The 26,377-nt window shown below is 41.6% G+C and overlaps 1 protein-coding gene across 1 annotated transcript in view; it reads right to left on the bottom strand.

Annotated features, from left to right (window-relative positions):
• RTTN (rotatin) overlaps positions 1 to 26,377 on the bottom strand; it is a 91,954-nt gene that overhangs the window by 15,892 nt on the left and 49,685 nt on the right. The window contains exons 32-41 of the mRNA XM_083622448.1: positions 24,488 to 24,559; positions 19,255 to 19,447; positions 16,787 to 16,869; positions 14,759 to 14,867; positions 12,935 to 13,133; positions 10,961 to 11,051; positions 7,095 to 7,248; positions 5,930 to 6,067; positions 5,169 to 5,380; positions 172 to 277 (exon numbers count right to left, since the gene is read on the bottom strand). Of these exons, the coding sequence (XP_083478574.1) occupies positions 172 to 277; positions 5,169 to 5,380; positions 5,930 to 6,067; positions 7,095 to 7,248; positions 10,961 to 11,051; positions 12,935 to 13,133; positions 14,759 to 14,867; positions 16,787 to 16,869; positions 19,255 to 19,447; positions 24,488 to 24,559 (1,357 nt within the window). The remainder of the gene's footprint in view (positions 1 to 171; positions 278 to 5,168; positions 5,381 to 5,929; positions 6,068 to 7,094; positions 7,249 to 10,960; positions 11,052 to 12,934; positions 13,134 to 14,758; positions 14,868 to 16,786; positions 16,870 to 19,254; positions 19,448 to 24,487; positions 24,560 to 26,377) is intronic.

Below are 26,377 nucleotides of genomic sequence, written 5' to 3'. Positions count from 1 at the left end.
TAATGCTCATAACCAGCATGTTCTAATGTTGATTGTGATCCTGCTCTTGGTTTTGCATGTCACCAAAAGTAGACCTGGGAACACTTTTTTTAAATAAGATGTGTAAGGCTGTTTTTGCATTCCCTACACAGTAAGGACAACCTCAGTGTGTGCTATAGCAAGGCAGCTCACCTTCCAAAGCACATTTCTGGGCACTTTTACTGACAGCCAAAAGGGGAAGCAAAGCACTGGCAGCAACTCGCTTCAGCACATCCTGAGAGGATTTTCCTTCATAGCTCTACCAATAAAACAACATTGGTTACCACATAGAAAATTCAGAGGAATTTCCTGCAGGAAATTGCACGTTAAATGTCTGCAAATTCCATTTACACATTTACTTACCGGTTTTCTAGACTGTCCTTCATCACACATAAAATGCATTCAGTACAACATAATAAAATTTAAATCTCAATGAAACTTAGCATCACAGGAACCCTCCCCCCAAAAAACCCGAAATGCCTCAGGTGGAATCTACACATATATAAAAAAACATTCTGAAAATGCTTTTAAAAAAATTAAAGTAAAATACACTGAATTTTACATAATGCTCACCATCGCCATCTAGTGTCACATTGTATATTGTACTTGAAACACACTTAAAACATTTTATTTGCAGCTGTATAGCGGAGTCCTCAGTGTTGTCTGGAATCAGGCACAATTTGATGGCCTTCTTCCAATCCACTGGCCGGGCAGGAGGGTGTCACTGAATCCTTCCCTGCCCCACTTTTTCCCCCTGGAACGTATCCACAGCAGCTTCTCTCTTGGCAAGGAATACTCCCCATCTTACAGTCCGCACCAAGTCTGGGGGAAATGGCTGCAGTACCCCTTCTTGCCTTTAGTACCCTCTCTCTCTTTATAGGAGCTCATTAACATTCTAACACGTGGACCTTCAGCTGCCGCATCTAGTTTGCCCCTTGGCAATATCTGCAAATTAACCCAATACTTCTACAGAAGTGACTGGATTGACAGGTTCTTCCTATTTTAAGTGGCCATCCTTTTTATTCCTGCTGATAACCAGTGAGTGGAAAGGCGATGATGAGTTATCTTTTTGTCATGACACTTATCAAATCTTCAATGTAGATGATTTCAAACTATTGTTCCCCTTCTCTAGATGTGAACTTCAGGCCCTCTTTGGTCTCCTTTGTTCAATATACCTGGCTCTTACATCAGTGCCTGCTTTGATTTTGCTACTCTAACTGCTTTCTCTGAAATTACATGCTTTTTTAAAAAGCAGCATGTGAATCCAGCCACTGCAATAGTGTCACTTGCCCTTTTCAGGAAACTTCTTTTACAGAGACAGAGTTATTACCAAGCTGTCAAAGAACCTGCCAGCCAGGTAGGCTATATTTTCATTCCACCCTCAAATTCCCCCCTTTGACCTCTGATATCTCTGCCTCAGTGGAGCTGTGGGTAAGTCTGCTCAGATGTCATAGCACAGGCATAGGCAAACTCGGCCCTCCATATGTTTTGGGACTACAACTCCCATCATCCCTGACCACTGGTCCTGTTAGCTAGGGATGATGGGAGTTGTAGTCCCAAAATATCTGGAGCGCCAAGTTTGCCTATGCCTGTCATAGCAGATAGGTTAGCCACAGTTCTCTAGCCAACTGGATACTAAGGGGAACTTTAACACCAGATGTGAGTTCCAAGGCACAGAAGCTGAAGAACTAGTGATGTTACATGGGTTACATGGTCACATAGCAGGGGAAAACCCCAAGTTTTCCAGGGACACCTTAAAAAGATTTTAAGATTTTCATGGGAGCCCAACATGGGCTCTTCTCTTTCCCTTAAGCTCTTTTCACTCATGTTCCAATTTTCATCTGTGCTTTCCTTTACTACCTTCTGTGATAAATACATACTTCTTCATGAGTTTCACTTTTGAATATGTGTCTGTGTGTTCTTTTTAAAATTATTTTTATTTGCTTTTCTGTTTTATCTTATCGTCAACACATACTGTGTTACAGTCAGACACAGGATAGCAGGAAAAAACAAAAAGAAATATACAACATATATATATATATATATATATATATATATATATATATATATATCCTTATGTGAAACTTCTGAAACCCTCCTCCTGTTAGTCTATGGATGAAATTACTGACTATCGCAAGCATTTTGTCTGCACAAGCATATCAGCTTGCTATTTGGAACAATTCTGGTGTTTTCTCCTGACCCTCCAGAGCCAAAATTGGGGGCATGCGGGTGCACAGGGGGATAATAAGGGGTAAATCTCCTGTTTTATGTATGTAAATATAATAAATATTCTTTTTAAAAAATCATTTTGCTGGATATGCTGTTATTTCGTTATTTTATCACTTAAGAAATGCAAGCAGAGAGAGGAAGCAACACGGCAGAGTGGAAGAATGAAGAGGACAGACAAACAATTGAACGTGCACATTTTAATTCACCGAGTGCAAATAGGAAGTAGTGCCTACAGAAAATAAAAAGATGCATTCCCAATAAAATAAACTGGATCCGGACCTGCTGCCTCAAGAACATTGATTCCCATTAAAATAATCTCCTCCTCCAACACAATTAGGATCATCGTTAGACTGAAGATAGCAAACACAGAATGGGTCATTTGAGAGGAAGTTATTTTAGCTTCATTTAAACTGAAGCAGGTCATATTAATGGAAAGAAATTGGAAGAGGAACAGGCTTGAGGCCCTAGCCAGTTGATGAATATAACATCCTAAATAAGATCTGCTTATCTTCTGACTTCTATTTGGTCCTAGACAGTAAAGGTCTGGTAGATTTTTCAGACCTGTACTTGAGCAGAAGTAATATTTTCACCAGAGTCATCATCTACAGAAGAACTCACTGCAAGAATAAAAAGCTCAAAAGAAATGGGTTAGAAGCCCAGTCCGCTGGGTAACAGAACTATAGGCATTGACTTGGTAAAAAAGGGAGCTGAGAATAGCAAGGCATGAAGTGCTTCAGTATTTTACTGCTATTCCATGGCTTAAGAGCATGATTTTGATGGCAGTAAATCAAATAAGAAAGAATTTACACAGGGAAATAGAGAAGTAAAATACTTCAGGAATTGTTTCTGCAAAGATATCAATCAGCAGTACGCAAGAGAATATTTTACCAAGGTCTCAAAGAAAAAGAAAAGATGGTGCTTATAGATAGCTATAATACCATTAACAGCACTGTGGCTAAGATGGGATGGGATTATCCTGTATCTGATGCCAAGAGCCTTGAGTCCATAAAGCAATCAAATTTAGAAGACACTGGCTTCAATATTTTGAGACCACTTGAATATTGCAGTTAAGGGAACTAAAGCTAAGGCAAACACACTGCCATGTCTCAGAGCAAAATTTCATTTCAAAGGGGCAAAAAGGGGTGGGATAACAAAGGAGATTTTCAACTTACATTTAATAGGAAAATAAACTTACATTGAAAGCCAAATAATGTTCCTCCACACCCCTAGCTTTAGCAGATATTCTGAGGGCTTGATTCAGACTTAGCCTGAAAACCTACACTTACTGGCAGTATGCTCCACTGAATATTGTGGGATTTACTCCATGTAAATACAGGACAGTACTGTAATTTATGAAGAACTCAATAGTCACGTGTTTTAATATAGTATTAAAATGTGCCACAAATATATGGGCAGGTTAGAATTAGAATAGAAAAACCATTTATGGATTCAGTTCTTCTTTTTCACTTATGTTTAATAAGAGAAGTATGCTCAAGAGTGTGTAAAATAGAGGAATTATGTGGTCCCAAACAAAGTTTAGTGAAACTGATATGCATCTCTGGAAGGAGATGCATCTCTAGAGACAGCTGCCACCAACCCCTCTTATTTCTTCCTTTCTTAACAATCCCTCTTATCAGAGCCGGCATCAGCACCTCAAGCAGCTGCCATAACCCCAATGTCTTGGTAGGGCCCACTGCAGATGCCTTCCCTAGCCCCACCCCTTAATTCCCACCCCCCTGGTCCAGCATTAGAGTAGCCCCATGTGGTTGGTTCTAAGCCAGCCTTTGAGTTTCCCACAAGCCTTCCTCTGGACATTTTGGGAAACAAACAACAATAACAAAAGCACAGTTAGGCCCTGCTGTTCAATGGTGCCTCAAACACTTCCACAGCTAGGAAAGTCCACAGAGCCCACAGAAAGAAGAATGGGCCCACCAGAGGGTTACCTCAAACCTGGAGCCAGTTCCGCCTCCTCCCATAATCTTATTCACACTATTCTTCTGCCTTTCTTCAAGAGCACCCATAACTCTGACACTTCTTTTCTGCATCACCTTCCCTTCCTTTCAGATTTTCAACTTTTCCAGTCAAATTACTACTTGCTTTATCTTCCCCCACACGTGCTGACACCATGGCAAATATCAATGATACATAAGAACAGGGGTCAACAACCTAAGGCCCATGGGCCAAGCGGCCCATGAGGGTCGTTTAACCAGCCCATGCACCCCCGCGGCCCACTCGGGGACCCCCACGGCCCACTCAGTCGGCTCCCATGCGCCATGCTAAACTGGTGTGGAGCAGAGCAGAGACCGCCTTCCGTGACGCTGGCCGGCTTCCCATTGGCTGCAGGAAGCTCCTGCAGCCAATGGGAAGCTGTGTACACCTCCTTCGCACCGGAAATAGCGTTTGCGCATGTGTGCGTGCGCACTCTGGCCCACCGCGGCATCTGCGGGACCGTGAACCGGCCCAAGCCACAAAACCTTTGCCGATCCCTGCATAAAAAGAGCCTGCTGGATCAGGGCAACGGCACATCTAGTTCAGTATCCTGTTTGCAGAGCGGCTAACCAGATGTCTGTGAGAAAGCAGAATGCCTGCACTTACAGCGTCTTTACAATTAGTTCCAATGTCTTTACAATTATAGTTACTTAGGAGCACAGTCCACTGAACCAATAGATGTTACTTCCAAGTAAGCAGGTGCACAACTGGGCTGCAACTTTTTAAGCTACCCTGGAGGCTCTGCTGCATTAGCCTCACAGGCTGAATCTTTTCATAGAGTCCCTTCCCACTGAGAGGGGCAAAAAAAACCCCCACACATTGTTTTGATTAACTTAAAATGAATAAGCCAGCAAAGTATGTGGGATAGATGCCCATGTAACTAGTAAGACTTAAATGCACCACACTGAAATTGGATTATTATAAATTTCTACCTGAATTATTAATTCACAGAGTTTGGCCACAGAATCTCGGCTCCTCTCATCCTCATCTAGAAGGAAAACCACTGTTGGGTGGTAGCAAGCATTCTCTTTACTGTTGAGCTCTCTTTTCCCCTCTTCGGAAAACAAGACAGCAAGGAACTGCAAGCAGGCCACACACAGGTCAGGGTGTCTGGCGGAGAATTGCATACATTCACATATTGTTTCTAAAATACAAAAAAAAAAAAAGATAATGCGTTTTATGTTGCAGTATTTACAGAAATAAATATATTTAACTATATATCATGGCACTGGGTTCAAAAAAGCATATGCAAGGCAATGGGTAAGAAAATTGCTTATGGTTGTTGTACATAAAAATATCTGGAGGGCCACTCATGTTCAAGTTACACCTGTCAGTAGTCCTTCCTCTACACAATTATTAAAATATACAGAAGTGCTACCCTCCTATTTCATTTGGTCCTCATGCCACTTTGGGAGAGGGAGGAGAAATGGCACTGGGCCAGTTCATCCCATTATCACCAAGGACTAGAATCACTATAGAAGCACACAAATACCTAGGTTCATCTCTTTATGAGCTGAAAATGAGTTCTGTTGAGCCCCGAACATGGCAGACAAAAACAAATAAGGAAACTTACAAGCATGCAATCAAATACCAGCAAAAGTGGTTCCAACACATTCCTTTGAAAATTTCACATTCTGGTCTTAAGTTATCATTATCTGTGCAGATATCAAGGCACCTGAAAAATAGGTCTTACCGATTACTGGAATCCAATGCTTTGCAAGAGCTGCAGTCACAAATGGCAGAGAGACATGGCCACATTTTCTTAACAGAGTAGTGAGAAGGCTGAATGAGTCTTCCCAAGTTTGGTGAACTGCAGCAGTTATCTCTGGCCCTGCCAATTAAACATACAAATAAAAAAACCCATAGTTCTGATCAGTATAGAAAGTACCCATATAGAAAGCGAGAAGGGATTACTACTTTCGGACGTTGGCCTTGTTCACATGCAAAGCTAAGCCAAAATATGGTTTAGCATGAATGAGCAAGAGTGCTGTTGTAGTGAGAAAATATCAGTTGCTTCACTCCTGCTGTGTTACTTGAAGCTAAGCCATGATCTGACTTAGCTTTATGTTTGAACCTAGTCTCATGATTTGTCTCACTCCAATATGTGTAGAACATAGCACTTAATTCAAGATTGGAGGGCGATAAGAGGAATAATAGAGAAAGATGGGTATGACTCCATTTGGTCTCAATTTATATCATTTATTTACAATAGTGCAGTAATCTGCTTACCGCCTCAGTCACAGCAGCCACTATAGAGAAATGATCTTAATGCTCTAGACTGAAATATACCCTGTGGATGTGAGTTTAATCTGTAACGCAAAAGATTTCCCATGTCTATTTTGATGCCATGTGGATGACTGAATACAATACTTAGCATCTGTATTTCCTCTGGAAGACAACACTTTATGCTTGGTCATTTTTTTTTAAAGAATCATTAAAATTTGTAATAAAACAAACAAACAATGAGTGGTAAACCAAGAACAAACCATGGTTACAGCTTGCGGTTTGTTTGAAGCAATAACATGAACTTCCCAGGTTAGGAAATATAACTAAGCCAGACCATGGCTTGGTTCCCTGTAGCAGGGAAGCAGCAAAGCAGCCATATATACAAGCACACTAAGCTGGGAGGAAATCTGGCCTGGGGCAGCCCTTTTTTGCTGTATGACAGTCATGTAAAATCTCTGTTTCCAGGCAATAGGACACAGAGATGATATTGCCACTGCTAGGGCCCATCAGCAAAATATAGAAACAAGATTTCAGGGATCTAAACATCAAAAATAACTCAACTTTGAGATCTACCAAATGACAGATCTCATGTTCAAAGCATTTCAGTAACATACTCCTTATCACACAATTACCTAAGCCATCCTTGCAGCCAATGGAAAGAACCACAAAGGTATGAGCCAAGAGAGGTGTCAATAATGCATCTTGCATCACCAGGCGAGTGTTTACCAGCAAGCAAGACTGTAGCAGTTGGGACAAAGATGAAACAAACTGCAGTAGAAACAAAACCTGTTTGAACAACAACAAAAAGATTTGGCTCAGATACTTGTAGTACGTTTCTGCAGCAATTATTTTTGACAATGAAGTTTTTTTAAAAAAAAGTTAAATCAATATAAGAGATAAGAAATTTATAAACTGCATGTGAAATATATGCAAATATTTCAACAGTAAAGATGCAATATTCTTAGAATGCAGTCCCATGACACTCACCTGGATATAAACACCATTGCATACAGAACAACTTGCTTCCAAATAAAAATGCAAAGGATTACACTGTTAATATCCAATTGAAGACTGTAGCCTGCAATCCCAAGTGCCAAGTATCTGAAATTAAGTCCTACTGAATTTTGTAAACAGTCATGGGGTTGGGTTATTACGACATTTAGCAGAAGGTTGTGTGGTATTTTGGGTCTCTTGTACAGAAAGCATAACCAGAACCACATATTACCACCGCATTTCTATTTCACAGAAAGCATGATGAGAACCAGATATTACTATCTCCTTAGTGACTTTGCAAGTTTACAAGGAAAGGTAGAAACTGAAGGCGTTAATAGGAGTAAAATCCAAATAACTGTCATTAGTCACTAAGAACAAGAATGGTATTTTAAAGCCAAGGTCCATTCCACATGAGAAGCAACAGTGCCTCTTTAATAATACTGGTACTATTACACACTTGTAATAGTAATTGTCTTCTTGCTTTGGTGATTGATGTGCAGCATAAGGTGTCAAGAATCTGATGGCTTACTTCCTGTGGTTTTAGTAAGTGCTGTGCTGAAACCAAAATGTTTCTTCTCCTGTTGAATGAAGTTTTCAGTTTTCTGCCTCTTTCTCTTTTGAATTTCCTAACAACTTTGGTGGGTGGGTGGTTGAGCTGACTTTATTTCTGCAGCTGGGGCTTTACTTCTTCCTGTTAAACATCTCTCCAGCCCTAGGCAACCTCAGGTCTGCCCACGCTTCCTGATCCGAAAAAGCCTCATGGGAGATGTTACCTCATGATGGTTTTACTCTAACCTTTAACTGAAACAAGGGGAGCCAGGAAGGCTGGCTACTGAATGCCTGCAATTAGTACACTGATTCCTTTAAAAAGAAAAATACTGTGCTTAAAAAATAAAAATAAACAGTTGTTAGGCACATAGGCACCTTCCCATGCTTATAGGAAAGCCTAGCTGAGCATATAATGAGATTTTCAAGAAATCTGGGTACCTAGGAAGGCTGCAAAAGGCAATCCACCAAAGAGATGGCAATTTTCATTGAGACTACAACATGCAAGGATGGGAGGTTTGACTCTTCGCTTCTCAGTTCTGTTTCCAATGGACAACCAGTCATCCTGGAGCCCATAAGCAAGTAAAGAAAGGAAAGGAGAGAGAGAGAGAGAGAGAGGGAGAGAGAGAGAGAGAGACAGAGAGAGAGCTGCACCCTATGCACTGAGTGTAATCTGCACCATGACCCTTGTTCCATTTGCTCCCGAATACTTGCCCCTTTGAGAGTAGTTTTGTTCCTTTTCACAAAATGGGGCTAGAAAAGGAGAGGCCTGATTCATTATGGGTTCAAGGAAATTGTCCAAAAACCACCATACCCATTTCAGTTCTGTACTATTTTCTTATTTGGTATCTGTTAACTTAAGCACACATACTCAAAGGTTTCTTTCTCAAGGATCTAATGATAAAACAATTTTCAATTGCAGCGCAACAGTTTCAATATATGGCATTTCCCATTTACTTCTGAAAAGCTAGCGGGTAGTCATCGTGTGAAAAAAAAAAGGTGATTAAACTGCAGTTGATGTGGCACATTATTGATCTAGCTCGCACTTTATCTTTCCCTTCATTCACAAAAAGATTCCCATGGAGAAGTGAGATCAAAGGAGCTTTGATGCCACTGCTCACGTTCAGTTGCACAGCATAACCCAGTTACCGGAGTTTTACGACTACAGAGCACCCAGTCAAGGCTCCAAAAGTTCCTGAATAATTGACGGAGATGAGCTTTCACGGCACGTGGTTGTGCAAGCACACCAGCTCTCTCAGCTACAGCAAGCAAGCGTTCACATGTCTTTTGGCAGTGTGTGGATGTGTGTGAGAAGCTGTTGCTACCCAGGGACACACACCTTTCCATTCTCCATCTACTAGACAAACATGAGGCATTATCACAGTTCAAGATCCCATTCCAGCAAGGAGGACATGGAGCAAGGACAGTGAAAGACATGTCCTAGGACGACAAGGGTCCTGGAGGACCACATTCAGCTATCGGGCCTGAGATTCCTCACCTTTGTCTTTCATGATTAAACCGCCATTGATTTCTTTCTAGCTGAATTTGCTCTGGTAACTGAAACCAACAGCTGCTAATCACGTATTTTTAAACCTCAGTTCTGACCAGAATTGGTGAGCTTTGAGCTAGGGTTGTGCTCCAGATTCAGCCACAGCCCCAATCCTGAAATGAATTTGACTCATTCGAGCAGAACTGGGCTTTGGTCGAGTCAGGTCAAAAGAGTCCTGGACTGGGTTGCCCGGAACAATCTTGGCCTTACTAGCTTCACCCTCCCAAACCATTTCAGGTCTGGATTTGTGTCAGGTATGCAGAAAAATCTTGAGACTACTGTTCTTCAGAGTTTCTAGCTTCCCAAGTATCCCCCAAAACTTACATTGGTGTCAGAAAGGTGTACAGAATCCAATGTGGCTATGAATTAGGCTAAAGGAGGTTTAAAAGGATTGTGTGTTGGAGGAGGGTTGGCCTAAATGCTTTACTAAAAGACACAAAAAACCCAGAAACATGATGTCAAAAGGAGAGAAAAAAATAATGGGGAAGGAAAAGAAAGCAAGGGTTCAAACAGCTGCTCCTTCACTGGCCAATAAGATGGTACCATGTTGGTCTCCCCCTTGACCCTCTTCCTGGGAGCAAGGGTTAGAGCCTCCCAGAGGAATTTGGTCTTCTTGCTGCTGGCTAAGGCCAGAGGATGTTTCCTTTTGACTCTGTAGGCCCAGGGTGACTGGCAGAAGGAAGCCAAACCTGGAAACGACTGCTGCTTCTCCACTGCAGCAGAGAAGTGGTCTGTCTGAGCCACAACACTTGTCCTATGGCTATCTCTTGCTTGTTACCTTCCAGATGTTTTGGAATATAGCTCCCATGAGCCTCAATCAGCATGACCAATGGTCAGGTCTGATGGGAATTGTAATCCAAAACATCTGGAGGTCACCAGGTTGGGGAAGGGCTCGTTAGGAGTGGAGTAGCATTCAAGGAGAGAAGCTGGGAGATTAAAAGGGGAAAATGTTTCTTCCACTTCACCCTGCCCCCTTCTGTAACTCCCACCCCCTCACACACACATACATGTACAACCACTATACAAAATGCAAAATGCTGTGGGTTTGCATTTTAACACTCCCACTAACACCTTTTCTTTCCGACAATGAGTTGTACGTAACTCTCTTACTCAATTATAATTGTTTTCCCTTAAGCAAAAACACATTTTTCTCAAACAAAAAGAAGCAGCACCTTTCATGGGGTTCACTGAATCAATAAAATGGATTATTAAGGATGCAACCCTACAACTCACTGACTTGGAAAAAAACACGCTCCACTCAACTCAACAGCCTTAACTTCAGAGTTGATCTGTATTTTTAAAGCACATTTAGGGTGTAAACCTGTGCCTTTAAGTAATTAAAACATGTGCTGCATCCTACCCATGCACTTCAAGAGAATGGAATAGAAAAGAAATATGTATGCCACCAACCTGAATTTTTGTGTAGTCCATATGAAAAGGCTGAGGAAGAGGCGCTTTCATTTCCAAGATACATCTCTCTATCAAGCTGGAATTTACTAGACTACCATGAAACAAAGACAACTGTGTTAAGGACACAGGCATTAACTTAACATTTTGACACGATGTGGAACTGTAGCCTAGACCATAATACCCTTCATATGCTTTTGGACATCAGCTCCCATCATCCTGTGCCCAGCATGGCCAATGACAGTGGTGATGAAATATGTAGTCTTTAACATCTGGAGGGCACCACATTGGCTACCCCTGGCATGTCTGAAGAATGTGTGAGACAACAGATACTTCAAAGATAGTAATTCCCACCCTCAACACTTTGCCCTCACTCATATGTTACCTGGGCTCCTTGCCTTGCAAAAGCCTAGTGCACCTCCTTCCCTCCACTATAGAAAGGACAATGTAAGTGGGTTTTCCATGTTAACATGATAGGCTGGACATGCAAAGAAAAGCAATTTCTCTCCCTTTAGAAACAAACAAAAATTGGGGGGGGTGAGGTGGAGAAGACAGGACAAGTCACACAAACAGGATGTCTAAGTCAGGGATGGAAAACTGCAGCCCTCCAGATGATGCAGGGTTGCAACTTGCAGGAGCCACAGCTAACACGGCCATTTATGATGGATGAGGGGACTTGTCCACAGGTTTCACACTCCGGCTTGAAGTGATTCAATGTTCAGCTGGAGGCTGCAGTTCACATTATGCCATCTGCCGGAGGGAGGAGAGCACAGGACTTCTACCCACTAGTGAAAGTCTTAGGTAAGACATGACTGGGAGATAAAATAGCCCAAAATGACAGATGGAAGTAGGGAAAGTGGTGTGGGGTTTTTGATCAGGAGCGTAAGGCAGGAAGAGACAATTAAATCAGTCCAAGTCCCAAACAAAACTGGTACCCTGCCTTCATCACAGCTCGTGATCATTCCCCAACCCAGTTAACCCTTCCTTAACCCGCGGAAATCTGGTAGTCTCCCATAAAAGTTTGTTTCAGTGATGTTTTGAAAGGTTCAGCCTGCCATCTTGATTCAAAATGGCATCCAGTTGTGTCCAAACAGACGAAAGCCTGTATGTGTACCTGAGGAAATGTCCACATACATAGTGAACATTCTAGAAGATGTGGTAGGTTTAGCAGCCGCAGCAGCCTATTTAAAAGTCTAATTTAAGCTAGGATCCTAATGATTCCACCTCTCATAGTCCTCACTCAAACGATGTTGACTCTTAAAAGGCTGTCCTACGCTTATTACAGAGAAGGGAAGTGCAATACACTGCAGTCAGCTGTGGGATGTTGTTTCCTTGGAGACAAACTGTAAGTTGCTACAGTTCAGCCAGGATGATAAAAATAGCAATACTCCTAGCATAAAGGCTTTAGGTCTTCTCACAAGTCTGTGCTCAGTGGTAGATTTGAACTGGGAACTTCAGAGCTATCAGCTCTTGGCATCTGTCGCTATGTTATTAGCAGACTAAGCAACTAAGGTTTCTCTTGTCCCTCTTGAATAATGATGCTAATAGGGTATAAATAAATCACAAGCACATTTCCCATACAACACTTGTTTCACTGCCTATAAACACCTTAAAGATTTACACCAATGTATCTGCCAGTGCTTCCAAAGTACACTCTTTTGCAAGTGTTCCAGTTAGCATGACTTATCTATGCTTGTAGCATGCAATCCGAGGACTTCATCGTCCACCGTAATAAAAAGACAAGTTACCGCTTGGCTCAAAAGTCCAAGTAAAGTAAAAGTAGCTGAACTATAAAGAGATTTCAAATCTGCTCTACTTTCTGCAAAATGCTGCGGTTCTCCTGGTTCGATTTTAAAAGGATAACTTTGAATTCTCAGAATACTCAGCGGCTCGATCAATATCTGTAACAAAGGCTTTGGGTAGCGCTTGTCCCATTCAGTCTCTCGTCTGTGACCTCAATAGCTATTGATCTCTTACCTACTGAGAGCAGTTAGTGTCTGTGCTTGCTGAAGAGCAACGCCGGTGTCTTTGGGAGTGACAATCAGCAGGTTGTCCAGCAAGCCGCACACCGCTGACAGGAGAGGGGGGGTGACCACCGCACACTGATTGGGTCTGATGGTAGACTGCGGGGAGTCATGCGTACTTGAAGACACTGTCGTTGTTGTTTCACTCTGACCTACAACACACAATTTAGAGAAAGAACAAAACAAGCAGGTAGTGTTGCTACTTGGAAATGGATTTACATAAAACAAGGCGGTATATGTCTCATCGGACACGAGTTGAGGAGCCGAGCAGGAGAAAAGGCAGAGCTCAGTGGCAGAGCACCTGCCTCGCATGCAGAAGGTCCAAGATTCAATCCTCATCATGTCTATGTAGGGCTGAGAGAGAACCCTGCCTGAAAACCCTGGAGAGCTGCTGCCAGTCGATGCACACAGTACTGAGCTAGATGACTCAGTGGGTTTGACTTGGTATAAGGCAGCTTCCTATGTTCCCATCAGTTTCGTCTGAAATCATAGAAATGAAAATTATAGAACTGTAGAGTTGGAAGGGACCCTGAGGATCATCAAGTCCAACCCCCTGCAGTGCAAGTATATGCAGCTGTCCCATATGGGGATCAAACCTGCAACCTTGGCATCATCAGCTCTATGCTCTAACCAACATCATATGTGAAACGTCACACAAGACCTGCTGATGTGCTATTGAACTGAATGCCTCTCCTTTGGGATAAATATGAGCAGTCCAAGTTAGAGGCCACAGGAGTGGAGAGGACAGGGTTCCTAGATATGGGTGGGACGCAATACAGTTTATAGCAGAGGTTCCCAATTTAAGGTCTTCAAGCTTCATTCAGGTGGTCCGCAGCATGTCCACATCAAATAGTCACAGTGGTTTTAAACTGTATTTTTATTGCTTCCTTTATTTCTTACATTGTATTTTATTGCATTGCAATTTGAATTCTATGGCATGCAAATTGCCGTACAATAAAATACAATATGTAAGAAACAGAAAAAGCAATAAAAATACAATTAAAAATCATATAGCGTCTAGCACAGCACAATTGCTATAGACAGAAAAATTGTTAAGTGGTCCACCAAGGCCTTCAGCAATTTTTAAGTGGTCCATGGGGGGGGCAGGGAAATTGGGGAATCACTCGGTTTAGAGCTCTTCAAAATTAAACTGTGCAATCTTGAGATATTTGAAGGAAGACCTGTGCATTCAGCTATTACCTTATCATCGTCTCCACAGCTTGAACACTGTGAGACTTGCAAAAGTGAGCAACAACATGGGGCTGAGTGGAGGTTACTGTTAGGTAAAAGATAAAGGCAAAGGATCCCTGGACGGTTCAGTCCAGTCAAAGGCGACTACGGGGTTGCGGCGCTCATCTCGCTTTCAGACCAAGGGAGCCGGCGTTTGTCCACGAACAGCTTTCCGGGTCATGTGGCCAGCATGACTAAACCGCTTCTGGTGCAACAGAACACTATGACGGAAACCAGAGCGCACAGAAATGCCATTTACCTTCCTGCCAGAGCGGTACCTATTTATCTTCTTGCACTGGCATGCTTTAGAACTGCTAGGTTGGCAGGAGCTGGGACAGGGCAACAGGAGCTGACCCATCATGGCGATTGGAAACGCCGACCTTCTGATCGGCAAGCCCAAGAGGCTCAGTGGTTCAGACCACATTACCACCCATGTCCCTGTTAAGTTACTGTTAGGAGTGGGTTGGTAGGAAAGAGCCCCTGGCATGCATCAGGACCATGGTTAGTGATTTGTTCCAAATGAATCATTTTCATTACATCTTCTTACCTTGCGCCATGAGCCGATTAAGTGGCACATCACAAATTCTAGCTATAGGTGGTGAGGTGGGCAGCTGCAGTTCCACAGCACAGCCTGGAGATGGCGATGAGGAAATGATCTAGGAAGCAGAACCAATAATTACATTGCCTCCTGTTAACAAATGTCCATATATATTCACAGAATCAGGGTTGGACGGGACCATGAGGGTCATATATTACAACCTCCTGCAATGCAGGAATCTCTTGCCCAACATGGGGATTGTACTCACAACCCTGAGATTGAGAGTCTCATGCTTCTACTAATGGGCAACTTTCATTTGCTGGAATCCAAAGAGCGCCATGTGTGAACAGAAGAAATTGATGTGGGGGGGGGAGGGGGGAGGGAAGAACAAACCAAATTGTGTTCACTGATCTCCGAAATGCAGCCTAAATTTAAAGCAATTACCTCTATCACTTCAATGGTTAGGTATATAAAAATAGCTGGCTCTGCCCAGCTTGTGCTGTTAGTAATTTACATAATTAAAAACAGAAGGATGGGATATAATAAACTGGATTTTTTAGGCATTTTTAGTGAAAAGGACTTACTCCCAGAAAACATCACAGAGATACAGAGTTCTTTATTCCTAAATTGTGCTACTTGGATGTTTTGGATTTTTAGAGTTCAAGGGAAACAAGGTCTTAAGATACATAAAAAATCAATAATAATTTCAGCTAGTTATAAAAATAAGTCTTGTTAGCTTCTTGCACCAGCTAAGCCTTTTCCAATAATGGCTTGCCAGTGGGACGGAGGCTGAACATAGAAATTTTCCAGTATCTAAACCAGAACACTCACAATACACATGCAAATTCTTCGCACCACTGGTGAATAAGAATTGCCTCCAGGCAAGCAGGTAGAAAGGATTTTGGAAACTGGGTAAAAATGGGTTTTTTTGGGGGGGGCTCTCGATATGTCATATATGACACAGCAGCCTGTCTATGGAAGATCAAGCTGTTTGTGGACATTTTTTTTTACAAGACAGCAACACAGTTAACACATTTTCAGAATGAACTATTTTTCAGGATGAAAGGGCCTTCCTCACATACCCTTCCTCACAGAATTACTGACAGTCATAGAAGTCACAGTAAGTTGTGCAATACTTCTATTATTACCTGGTGAAAACCCGTAGCTTTCAATTTGTTAAAATTGGAACAAACACTAGGTAAAATAAGTAAGATTAGAAACCGAAAAGGAAACATGAGGAGGGGTTATGTGACTAAGTGCAGGTAACTTGCATCTTATGTGAGGTTCATGTTTCCGGCCATCACATGCATCAACAAAACCACATAAATCTACAACGACCCCCAGAACAGCCCTCGCCTCCCAAGATCTGGCTGTTAAGTCCTCCAAGCTTGCTTCCTAGGGTCTTAGGAAGCACATAGCTTCGCTTCTTCTCCTTCCCTCATCCTTTCTCAATCTTTTGCCAGCTGCTGAGGCCTCTCCTCCACCAACTCCTGCTGCACTTTCTGTTCTCCCCCTGCAAACTTTTCTCTCTTTTTAAAGAACCTCTCTCTCCAAATTACCCCAACTGCCCCACTCCACTTTCTGGGTTTTCCTGCTCTCTTTCTATTTAGAAAACTCAACTCAGAGGGAGCTGTTATACCCTCCAGCTTGCTTACAGTACCGGACCTCTTAACAGGTCTCTCTCTGTGTGCTGAGTTTTCCTTGCTGCTGCTCAGCTGCTTCCTGTAGCTGCTGCTGCCGCTCTCTCCCCCTGAACAGAGGAGCCCAGTCCAGCCCCACAGAAAAGCAGAGAAGGAAGGTTGTAGGGAGAGGGGGCCTAGCTGCACCCAGACCACCCACCAGCCCTTCTTTTGCCCCCCCCCACCTACTTTCTATTTTATTAATTGTTCCCAGCCAAGCACACAAAGCTGCGGTTGTGTAAGTGAAATAAGCAGCAGAAACGTGTTACCTGGAAAATGGGACCTCTGTTTTCCCAACAATCCAATTAAACAGTATTGAGCTCCCCGTACAGTGGTAACTTGTCATTTTAGAACTCACCACAGTGTCAGAGGTTGACTGCGAACTTGGAGATTGACTTTGAGTAGATACAACTCTCCAGAGAGAAAGTGAATCGTCAAAATCTGGAGGGGGCGGGGAAGAAGAGAGAAAAAGGCAGCCTTTTAAAACACCTTTTACCAGTGGTTCTCAAAGGGTGTGATGCACCACACTGGTATGGCAGGAGAGGATGGCAAGTGTGGCAAGGACAATCAAAGAAACATTTAAATATTTCAGTGTAGTATAGTTATCTATCTACCTCTCTGTCTATCTATATATACACAGAGAATATAGAAGGCTATATTTTCAAAATCAAGCTCTGCTATGATTTGTTTCTTTTTGTTTTCTGATGAATTTCTTATCAATTAAAAAATCAAAACGGCACAAGCAATTTTTTATTCTGAAAGTGTGGCCCAGAGAAAGAAGTTCAAGAACCACTATATTATATGCTCACCTCTTGCTTTGCTGGTGAATCCATTAGCAAAGAAAAATGACAAAAATCCCTTTGTTTTTTTAAGAACAAAAGGGAGGAATCTCTCAAACATTCCACAAACTGCAAAACACAGATATTTTGCTGTAGAACAGGGCAGACAGAAGCCATTAGACAACATAGAACTATGCTTCAGAGGGGGGGAGGGGATGAATACATATAGCATAAATCTATGTTGAAACTACATTGATTAGAGTGATTTTGCAAATTCTCTGTTCCATTTATTAATCAATATGACTAAAAAGTGTGACAAGTAAGCTGATGGGTTCCAGTTTGATCTTATGAAGTGATCAGGTTCTGGAGCCACAGGAAAGAACTAATCAATCAGTAACTGAGAACTGTCGAGTCCTTCTTCCCACTGCTTGCCTCCGCCAAGCTGCAATAAACTGTCCTGATTTTTGTTCACATCCAATTTTTGTGTTATGTTTCCCAGCCATAAGGGCTAGAAATAGGCTTCCACATTTTTTGCTCACCATGGCAACTGTGCCCTCGACCAGCCTTCTTTTCAGCCTTAAAGCTTTAGAAAATGAGCAGAGATTATTCTGGTCGTTGCACAACGAACCCTGCTTCCTCGCCAGCTCTGAGAGGAAGAAAGGCTGGAAGTGGTATCTGGAGCACCTCGGCCACAGAATGGCCACTCTGGCAACTCTTCAACCACTTCCTAGTAAGAAAGATGGTAGGGAGTTCCTTGGGCAGTGATGCTAAAGTACCTGGAATTCCCTGGCTGCAAATCTGTCAAATCAGGTCCAACCAATGCCAATTTTGTGGCTTGGCTAGCCAAAAATGGCTGACCCGTAGCTATAAAAACTTGTTGCTTGTTTTTAACAACAGAAATAAAATAAAATAAAATAAAATAATAAAATAAAATAAAAATTGACTGCAAGGCATTCCACATTGGAATTCAATATTTTTCCTTCTAACTACTGGCGATGGGGGGAACTGAAGGGCAACCCATAAATAAATTTCAAGGAAGCACTGCTTTCTAATCTAGCTTCTTCCTCTCAGCTTTCCCCAATGCTTCAAAATCTTAAGTGCTGAAGCTCAACCGTGAATCAGGCATCATAAATGCTCGCATAAATTCATCCTATGGGCCTTATTAAGGAATCAACACCCCCACTATTCTTTACAAGCATACGTCCCTGATATATTGATTTATGCAACAGCTCACTACTTCCCATCCCACCACAGTGGAAAGAAAGCTGTTTTTCAAACTGAGCAAAGCAGCAAAGCCAGAAGGCTCACGCTGCTGTTGCCCCACGTGGCATAGCAAGAAAACCAGGGTCACCACCAAGTGGGCCCTCCACAGGGAGTTGCAGCCAGTCTGGTTCTCTGAAGAGCGTATCTGTAGGATACATATGTTTCCAAGCACCCACTTCGCTGCATTAGCATTTTCTATGTTTCAGCACATGAACTTCAAAACTGTACCTATGAAGCAGACTTCATTCCCTATGGAGTGTTGGCAACGCTTTCTATGATCTGGAAGTAGCCTGTTTCGTTATCCCCAATATGGAATTATTCACAGTGCATCACTAAGACAACCGCTTAGAAACAGAAAAGTGAAATGCTTGCACATAGTCGTAACAACCCACGTACTGCCTTTTACAAATTCTTACCATTGTACTGGAGATTCATCCTTCTTGATGTTCTAATTAGATTTCTGTTTTCTTTTTACATTTCTCCTATAGCCCATTATTTATCCTTCACTAAGGAAGGAATGGGCTATCTCTAATATGCTTCTTCCACCTCCGACTATGAACACATTTAAAAACATCATAATTGCTTCTCGGATACTGAACCAGATGATGTGGTATTATATTTTCAAGAGACTGGCTGACTATTTTAACTTTGAGACACAAAAGGATAATACTTTTAGAAGACTCGCACAGAACAAAACAAAAAATCACAAGGAGAAAATGTATTGAGAACACATAGAACCGCAACCGAAATTTAAACCAAATGAATTCTTTGAAGTGTCACTTACCATTTATGCTACTCTTTTCGGCTGCCTGGCTGCCTCCCAAGGAACAATGCAGATCAAATGTATATCGACCTAAGTAGCACTGTTTCACCATCTCATTCAAATGCTCGTAGAAGCGACAATGATATAACAGAGCCTGCAAGGCGGTTTTTCCAGTGAGAGATAGACCAGATTCTTCATCATGTACACAAGGTCCCTGGAGGAAGGGGGTAACATATATAAAAATATATAGTCATTAAAAAGACCCTCATAACATTGGTTCCCAACCAATGAGAATGAACACCTCTTCCGTCAGAGCAGGAAATAGCAAGGGTTGATGCCATGAATCCATGAAAATGCAGGAAAGCATATCCACAGAATTCATCTCTGAGAATCTCAGCTTCATTTTAAACAACAAAATTGCTGCCAACTTATGCCAGGAGAATTGGGACTCAGAGAAGCTGCTGAACAGGGTTTCAACTGGTCAGAGGTAGGACATTGCTTGTCATGAAAGATTTGCACATAATACTAACGTCTGGGAGAAATCACGCAAATCCTGATAATTTATACAGTTTGCATAATTCTTTCCCGACACTCCTACCTTCACACCTGATCATTTGTGGGGCTGAACGCAGTGCAGGGTAAGAAAGAACTTCAATACTGGTTTGAGATGAAATGTAATCAGAATAAAAAATAAGTTTTATAACTCTGTGAAGTTCTTTTTAAGTAAACTTGCATTACAAGATGGGAATCTACATGCAGAAGATGTCAGTAATGTGCATTCATTGACTCAAGCATGACAACTACCTACTCAGGGAATTCTGCTGACTTCTAAGCGTGATGACATTGAGTCAAAGTTTTTATATTCGGCCCCATTGATGCCAATTTACAATTTCTATGCCAAGCATTTCACAGCCACAGGGGTGTGCTAAAACCCACTGGAGTCAGTCACACCTTATAATCTGTGTGTGCAGTGACTTCAGTCACCTTGAAAGTACATAACATCTTGTGATCTGATGACTTGGGATTACATGTGCTGATTTATTGACTGCAGAAAGGATTTCAATTTCAAAAGCAGGGAAGCTAAGAATCTACTGAACTGTGATAACAGAAAAAAATAACTGCTGGGATGGTAAAGCAGTGAACATTTTAATCTCCTTATCTTGTGTACTATTTGGTATACCACTAAATAACACCATATAAAGTTCCCTTCCCTTTCTGCAACATTCTCCATGGAGATAAGTGTAGTCTAAACTGGCTTAAGCAGAGAACTATGATATATCTACCTTTTTATTTTTAGCCAAATCACTGCATAGTTATCAATGTTAATCAACCTATTTAAACAAATACTGAAAAACTGAGGGGGGGATAAATTATATCAGATTTCATAATCTCTCTTACAGACAAATAATTTGTTTCTTGTAAAATCATCCTAAATACAGGTACACATTTGTTTTACAATTACGGCGTTTGTATCAACACTTGTTCCAGACCAACAGCTCCAATGAAAAATTGTGTATGTTCAATCTGTGATAAGATTTAAATCACTGGATTTACTAAAATCTATTCATGTTTTTAAACTGTGATTTCCCATGGAAGTCTTGAGCCAAGTGGCCATAGATTATAAATCAATATAAGGAAATCCATTCCTTTCACACCACAGAGTGTCAGGGCGGTTTACTACTAAATCAAGAATATAATAATATTATTGCTTATGCCAATAAAGGCCAATATATAATAAAATATATCTGTAAAAACTTATCAGTAAAATATTAACCTGAATTACAATCATCAAGGTGCTAAAAATGGCCAGTTTACAGGAATGGCCCGGGGGGGGGGGCATGCCAAGCATAATGTAGCACCATCTACCCCTGAAAGACTAATCAAAAATATATCGGCATCTTTTGAGATGTCTCCCACAATAAATTACTTATCAGAACACATATATGGTAATTCCATTGAAATAACTTGCTTAAAATTGAATGAGTATAATTATGGGTAGTTTAGTGCTAAACCTTAGTGCGCGTAATCTCATCTCAGCTACTTCAAAACTGTCCAATTATCTTCTAATCTCCTTTACAGGAATGTAAGGGAGCAACCCTGAATATATTCTGTTATTAAAATAAAGAAGAAGAAAAAGCAGGAGCTCCTTTTGAACCACCCCTTTCTAAGACACTTCTGGTATATTTGAAAATCCTTTGAAATACATGAACGGCATCTGGGAAAAATAGATGTGCCTGGATATAGCAGCTCTAAACTTCACACCTGAACTTTACACAGAAATACGCTCCCCGACCACCCATGACAAACAGTGTTCACTGAGTATATTGAGGTTGTACACTGATTGTAGGGATCATCCCCACGAAAGAGAGCAAAGTAGCATTAGAGAAGGAATCCAACAGAGACTCTGCAATGCATTTGATCCTGCCAATGTCTTCCAACTTCCCAGCAGCTTGGATCCCAAGATAAGTGAACGCAAAGTTCATGGAAGGAGTTTTCCATCCACTTCTCCTCCCTGCAGCTCCTGACGTATCAGAGAGGCCTTCTGGACAAAGTGGAGTGCAGGGAGCTGCTGGCAGGAAAGAAGAGTAATCCAAAATCAGGTAGGGACACCTTCCAGGCACTTCGCCATATTCACTTATCTTAGGATCCAAGCCACTGAACATGTGAACTTTTCTGTGCAATCAAGTTAATTGGTTATATCAGACAAGCTACAATGCTATAAATAGAACGTATATTAAAATATATTATTTATATTATTCAGATGTCACCTAATATAAACAAGTCTCTAGGCAACCTACAAACAGAATAAAAATACAGTTAAAAACAGCAATAATTAATGCACTAACAAAAAATAGAATTACATCAAGAATAGCAAATGGCAAAAACATCAGCAGTCTTAGGCCAGGATAACTCATTACACTCCATCAAATGCCTGGGAAGGTCTTAACCTGCTGTCAAAAATATGCTTAAAGTCAGCTCTGGACCATAAAAAAAGCCCCCAAACTCATTAACTGCATGAATTATTTGCTCCCGGAAAACTCGCTTTTGTTGATGATGGTTCTTCTTCCTTTTTCTGCAATTGGAACTCCATTAAAGAAAAACCTATGTCAGTTCAATAGTATCCCATGGAGGTATTTAATATAGGTTTTCAGAACTATACTGATCTTCTTTCAATGTTAAAATAATATCTATCTTCACTCTGCCAGAACAAGTAGGTTCTAGAGATACAATTCACATAATTATGGATCTACTGTACAAGACGGAGAGTGGTCTGCTTGTTGCAAGAAACTCCCGGGGAAATAGGTTCTAAATAACTCCTGCCAAGTTTATCCTCCTGCCTTGGCTAAGCCACACAACAGTATCTAGGCCACAGAGAAGTGTTTGAACTTAGCATCCATTTTAAGGCTAGGGCTTGATATCTCCTGCTCACAGGAGGATTATTTTACATTTATTTTAAAGCACCAAGTGAGGATGAAATGAAACCTAAAGATGTCCCTCTTCTACTTGTGCGGGTCTTGCAAAGCTGTGAAAAGTGTTATTAGTGCCTGACCAAGTGCTGGTAGACCACACTGCCAGTGGCTATTTCCTTTCTGCTCATGGTTATTTGAATCCAATCCATTTTTTTAAAAAAGATCAAAAGGATACATTTACTATTGAAACAGTTCTTTTTAAAAGCATTCACAAAATGTTTAAAAGGTATTTCACAAACCTATTAAAAACGCTTTAAGATGCAGCTTCAAAAGAACTGACAAGCTCAAATAGGCAGTTTACCAATTTTTTCTGTACTAATCCGTGCTGGCATCGTTCCCTCCTATGAACAGGAATTTCATTTCCCAAACTAATCTTTTTGGGTCCCTGAAGCTGCTATATAGGGATGCTTTAAAGTCAATTATTCCAAAAGCTCTTTAGTACATCGAGTACCTGTAAATTCCTGCTTCCCTTTGCTACCACTACCTTTGAGGGGAGCATTGCCAGGAGAGACAGCTGCTGGCCATCAGCCCATGTGAGGAAGTCCCGCCCCAGGGAGACCAAAAATAGGGTGTTCTATTTCCGACTGAGTCCCATTCTTCCCACAGCTGCTGCCGAAGAGGCTGGTGAGGCAGCAACAATAGCAAGAGGGCTGAGGAGCGGACTGAGACCTCCTCCCCCAAGATGCCCCACAAGAGTTAATGCCCACAGTGACAAGGGCTGGGAATAGCTGGCGCCATCTGCTCAGACTCGCAGGGGTCAGCAAACTTTTTTGGCAGGGGGCCGGTCCACTGTCCCTCAGACCTTGTGAGGGGCCGGACTATATTTTGAAAATAAAATGAATGAATTCCTATGCTCCACAAATAACCCAGAGACGCATTTTAAATAAAAGCACACATTCTACTCATGTAAGAACACGCTGATTCCCAGACCGTCTGCAGGCCGGATTTAGAAGGCGATTGCGCTGGATCTGGCCCCTGGGCCTTAGTTTGCCTACCCATGGCTCAGAGCAACAACATCTGGTGATCTAAGAAAAGGGCTCCAAACAATTCCTCTTCCATAGTACCTCCCATTTTCTGCCTCTGACTTTGAGGGAGGAAGAGGCAGGAGCCACATGGCACCATCATTTGATCCCACGATGGCACCTGGTATTCTGCAGTCAGCTTTAAAGAGGACACTTGTTTCTCTCATCTCAGGAATTCTCTCAGACAAGCAGGACAGCAATATTCCAGAAACATTTTTTTCCAATGTTTGCATGCACCTTATTGGTTCAGGGTAATTGTGAGGGCAGTATCATCAACCAACACATCAGACTTTGCTGTTGTGAACAACTCTTAAAACCATCATAGTTGAAAAACAAATATTGTAAATAAAATGCATCAACAAATTACATCCATCATCTCTCCAAACATAAGTCACACACTTTGATCCCATTATGGTAATGGGAAAAAAGATTAAACACATCCCTCAAATTAAAAGCAAGTGAAATTGGCAGTGTTCTTTAACTAGCTGAAGCCCTAGGTTAAGTTGCAAGTCCACTCTGTAAGGCTAGAATAATTTGAGAACGATGATATTTTGGTTTTATCCAGTAAAGAAAGAATGTTGGGGAAAGAATTGTTTTGCTTGTCCCAATCTTTACTGAAAACAGGGTAAGAATGTTCATTATTTTCACTTCTAAAGTACATCTAAAGCAGCTTGTACCCTTTTCTTTCCTCTAACAAGGATATAAAATATTGGACGCAATTATATTGATGAGCAATGGAAACTCATCAAGTCAACTAGTCACCTGCCAAATAGAGTCTTTAACCTCTTCAGTGGGCAGTGGAATCACCAAAAGATTCTGAAGAATAAATGCAGCCTGCAAAAGAAAAATCAAACATCAACAGTGCCACCTGGCTGCAGCTAAATAATTGAAGACAAGAAGGCTGTTTCAGATATACACTATTATCATCAAAAGTAATGTTCAGGCCACTTTCACCTTCTATTTTAAGGAATTCAGAAGCTATTTGGATTTTGATTACTCAGTGAGTCATTTAAAAAAAATCAAATGTTATGCTGTCTTGTCAAGTTGAGGGAGGGGGAAGTGCCATTTTATTTTTAGGATAAATTTTCACTGAGGACAAAGCATGAATAGCTGAAACATCCATTACACAGAAAATACACAACTACATGTATTTGACTTATTTTTAGTATAATTTTCTTCAATTGCTAAGATTTTCTGAAAATTGATTTCTACGTATTACTTTCTTTTCTATCATGTCTAACCTTGTTTGTTTACATAGTGCAGAAACAGTAGGCTTCCACTGTGTTGGGAAAAATTAAGAGAACTCATGTTTGTTCCTCTACGTTTCAGTGAGGATGTCTGCTTTGAATCACAAAATAAAGAAGTGTGACCAATAGCTGAAGAGCTTCTTTAACGAAATTTAAAAAAGAAAACGCCGAAACATTCAGCATAATAAATTCTATCTGACATATCTAAAAATGCCATTATAACAGCAGGAATGAGGAAAACCTTTTTTTAAAAAGAGCAAAACTGAACTGAGTTTGGGATTCAACTGACCTGTTTTGAAGTGACCATCAATGTAGGTTATAAGTGATATTCAACTAACCCCTTTCCTCCTGTGTGTGCCCCACAGCATCCCCAGATATACTCCAGAGGGCTGGGAGAACCCCCATAAGAGATTTAGGGGAGTGGGGTGGGAGGAGGAGAGGGGTGAGAAAGATTCATCATTCCATATGTTCACCATAGTGCTACAGCAGCTACACTGAATACAACCCTATGAAGTGTCTTAAGCCAATCAGGGGACATGGTACTTTTAGTCACTGCTTCCAGGCACACCCAAACAAAGCACGCTTTCTACCACTTTGCCTTGGCATACCTAGATACACTCTAAATAGTGTTAGAATGATGGTCTCTCAGAAAGAGAACCAACACTATGCAAGATTGTACTTCAAAGGGGTTGAACAAGGCTGTCCTGGCCCCCGTCCAAAACCAGGCAACAGAGGTGTTTACTTGTACATAGAGAAGTAAACTTTTATTATGGCAGTCCAACAAAAGAAATTCTGCATCTACGAAAGAGCAGAATCTAGCCCTGGTGCTCTTATAGGGTGGATGAATAGTTTCCCCATCTTCCTGCCAAGCTTTAAACAGAGGTGGAGAAGGATCAGCTACTTGTGCAACTTATCTGCAAGCATGCCATCCTCCCTTCATTGAGGGAGATGAGTCTCTACTTTTGATGTGCCATCTCTCCTTGGGAGAGATCTTCGGAACTATTCTGTTACAGAAGTCTGAACTCTGCTCCTCCATCATCCTCCACAGTCTGGGAAGGGGCAGCCCCTGGGTCTCCCTCCTTTGAATTCTGGGTGCAGGGTGGGGGTGCTTCATCAAGCAGGCTCTGCTGCACCCCTCTTCCCTTCTGACTCCCCATCCTCAAGTGCTCCAGATCAGAATCAAAGCGCCCAGGGTGGACCATGACACTGACAGAGGGAGAACTGTTCAAACTCAGTTTAAGAGTCTAAATGTGAACCTGCCCTAGTTTCACCTAAATTGTAGTTAGGTTTCAGATGACAAAAGCAGAAAATATATGTGTACGCAATCTTGTTTTGCTGATGTTGGGTATTTCTTCCTCCTCTTCATAATCTTCAGTACTCAATACACAGGCTCAAATGGGGAGTG

This window comes from Podarcis filfolensis (genome assembly GCF_964270895.1).
Source record: "Podarcis filfolensis genome assembly, chromosome: 7".
Lineage (NCBI taxonomy): Eukaryota > Metazoa > Chordata > Lepidosauria > Squamata > Lacertidae > Podarcis > Podarcis filfolensis.
Note: the sequence above shows the minus strand (reverse complement) of the source record. Positions and strands in the feature narration are given on the sequence as shown.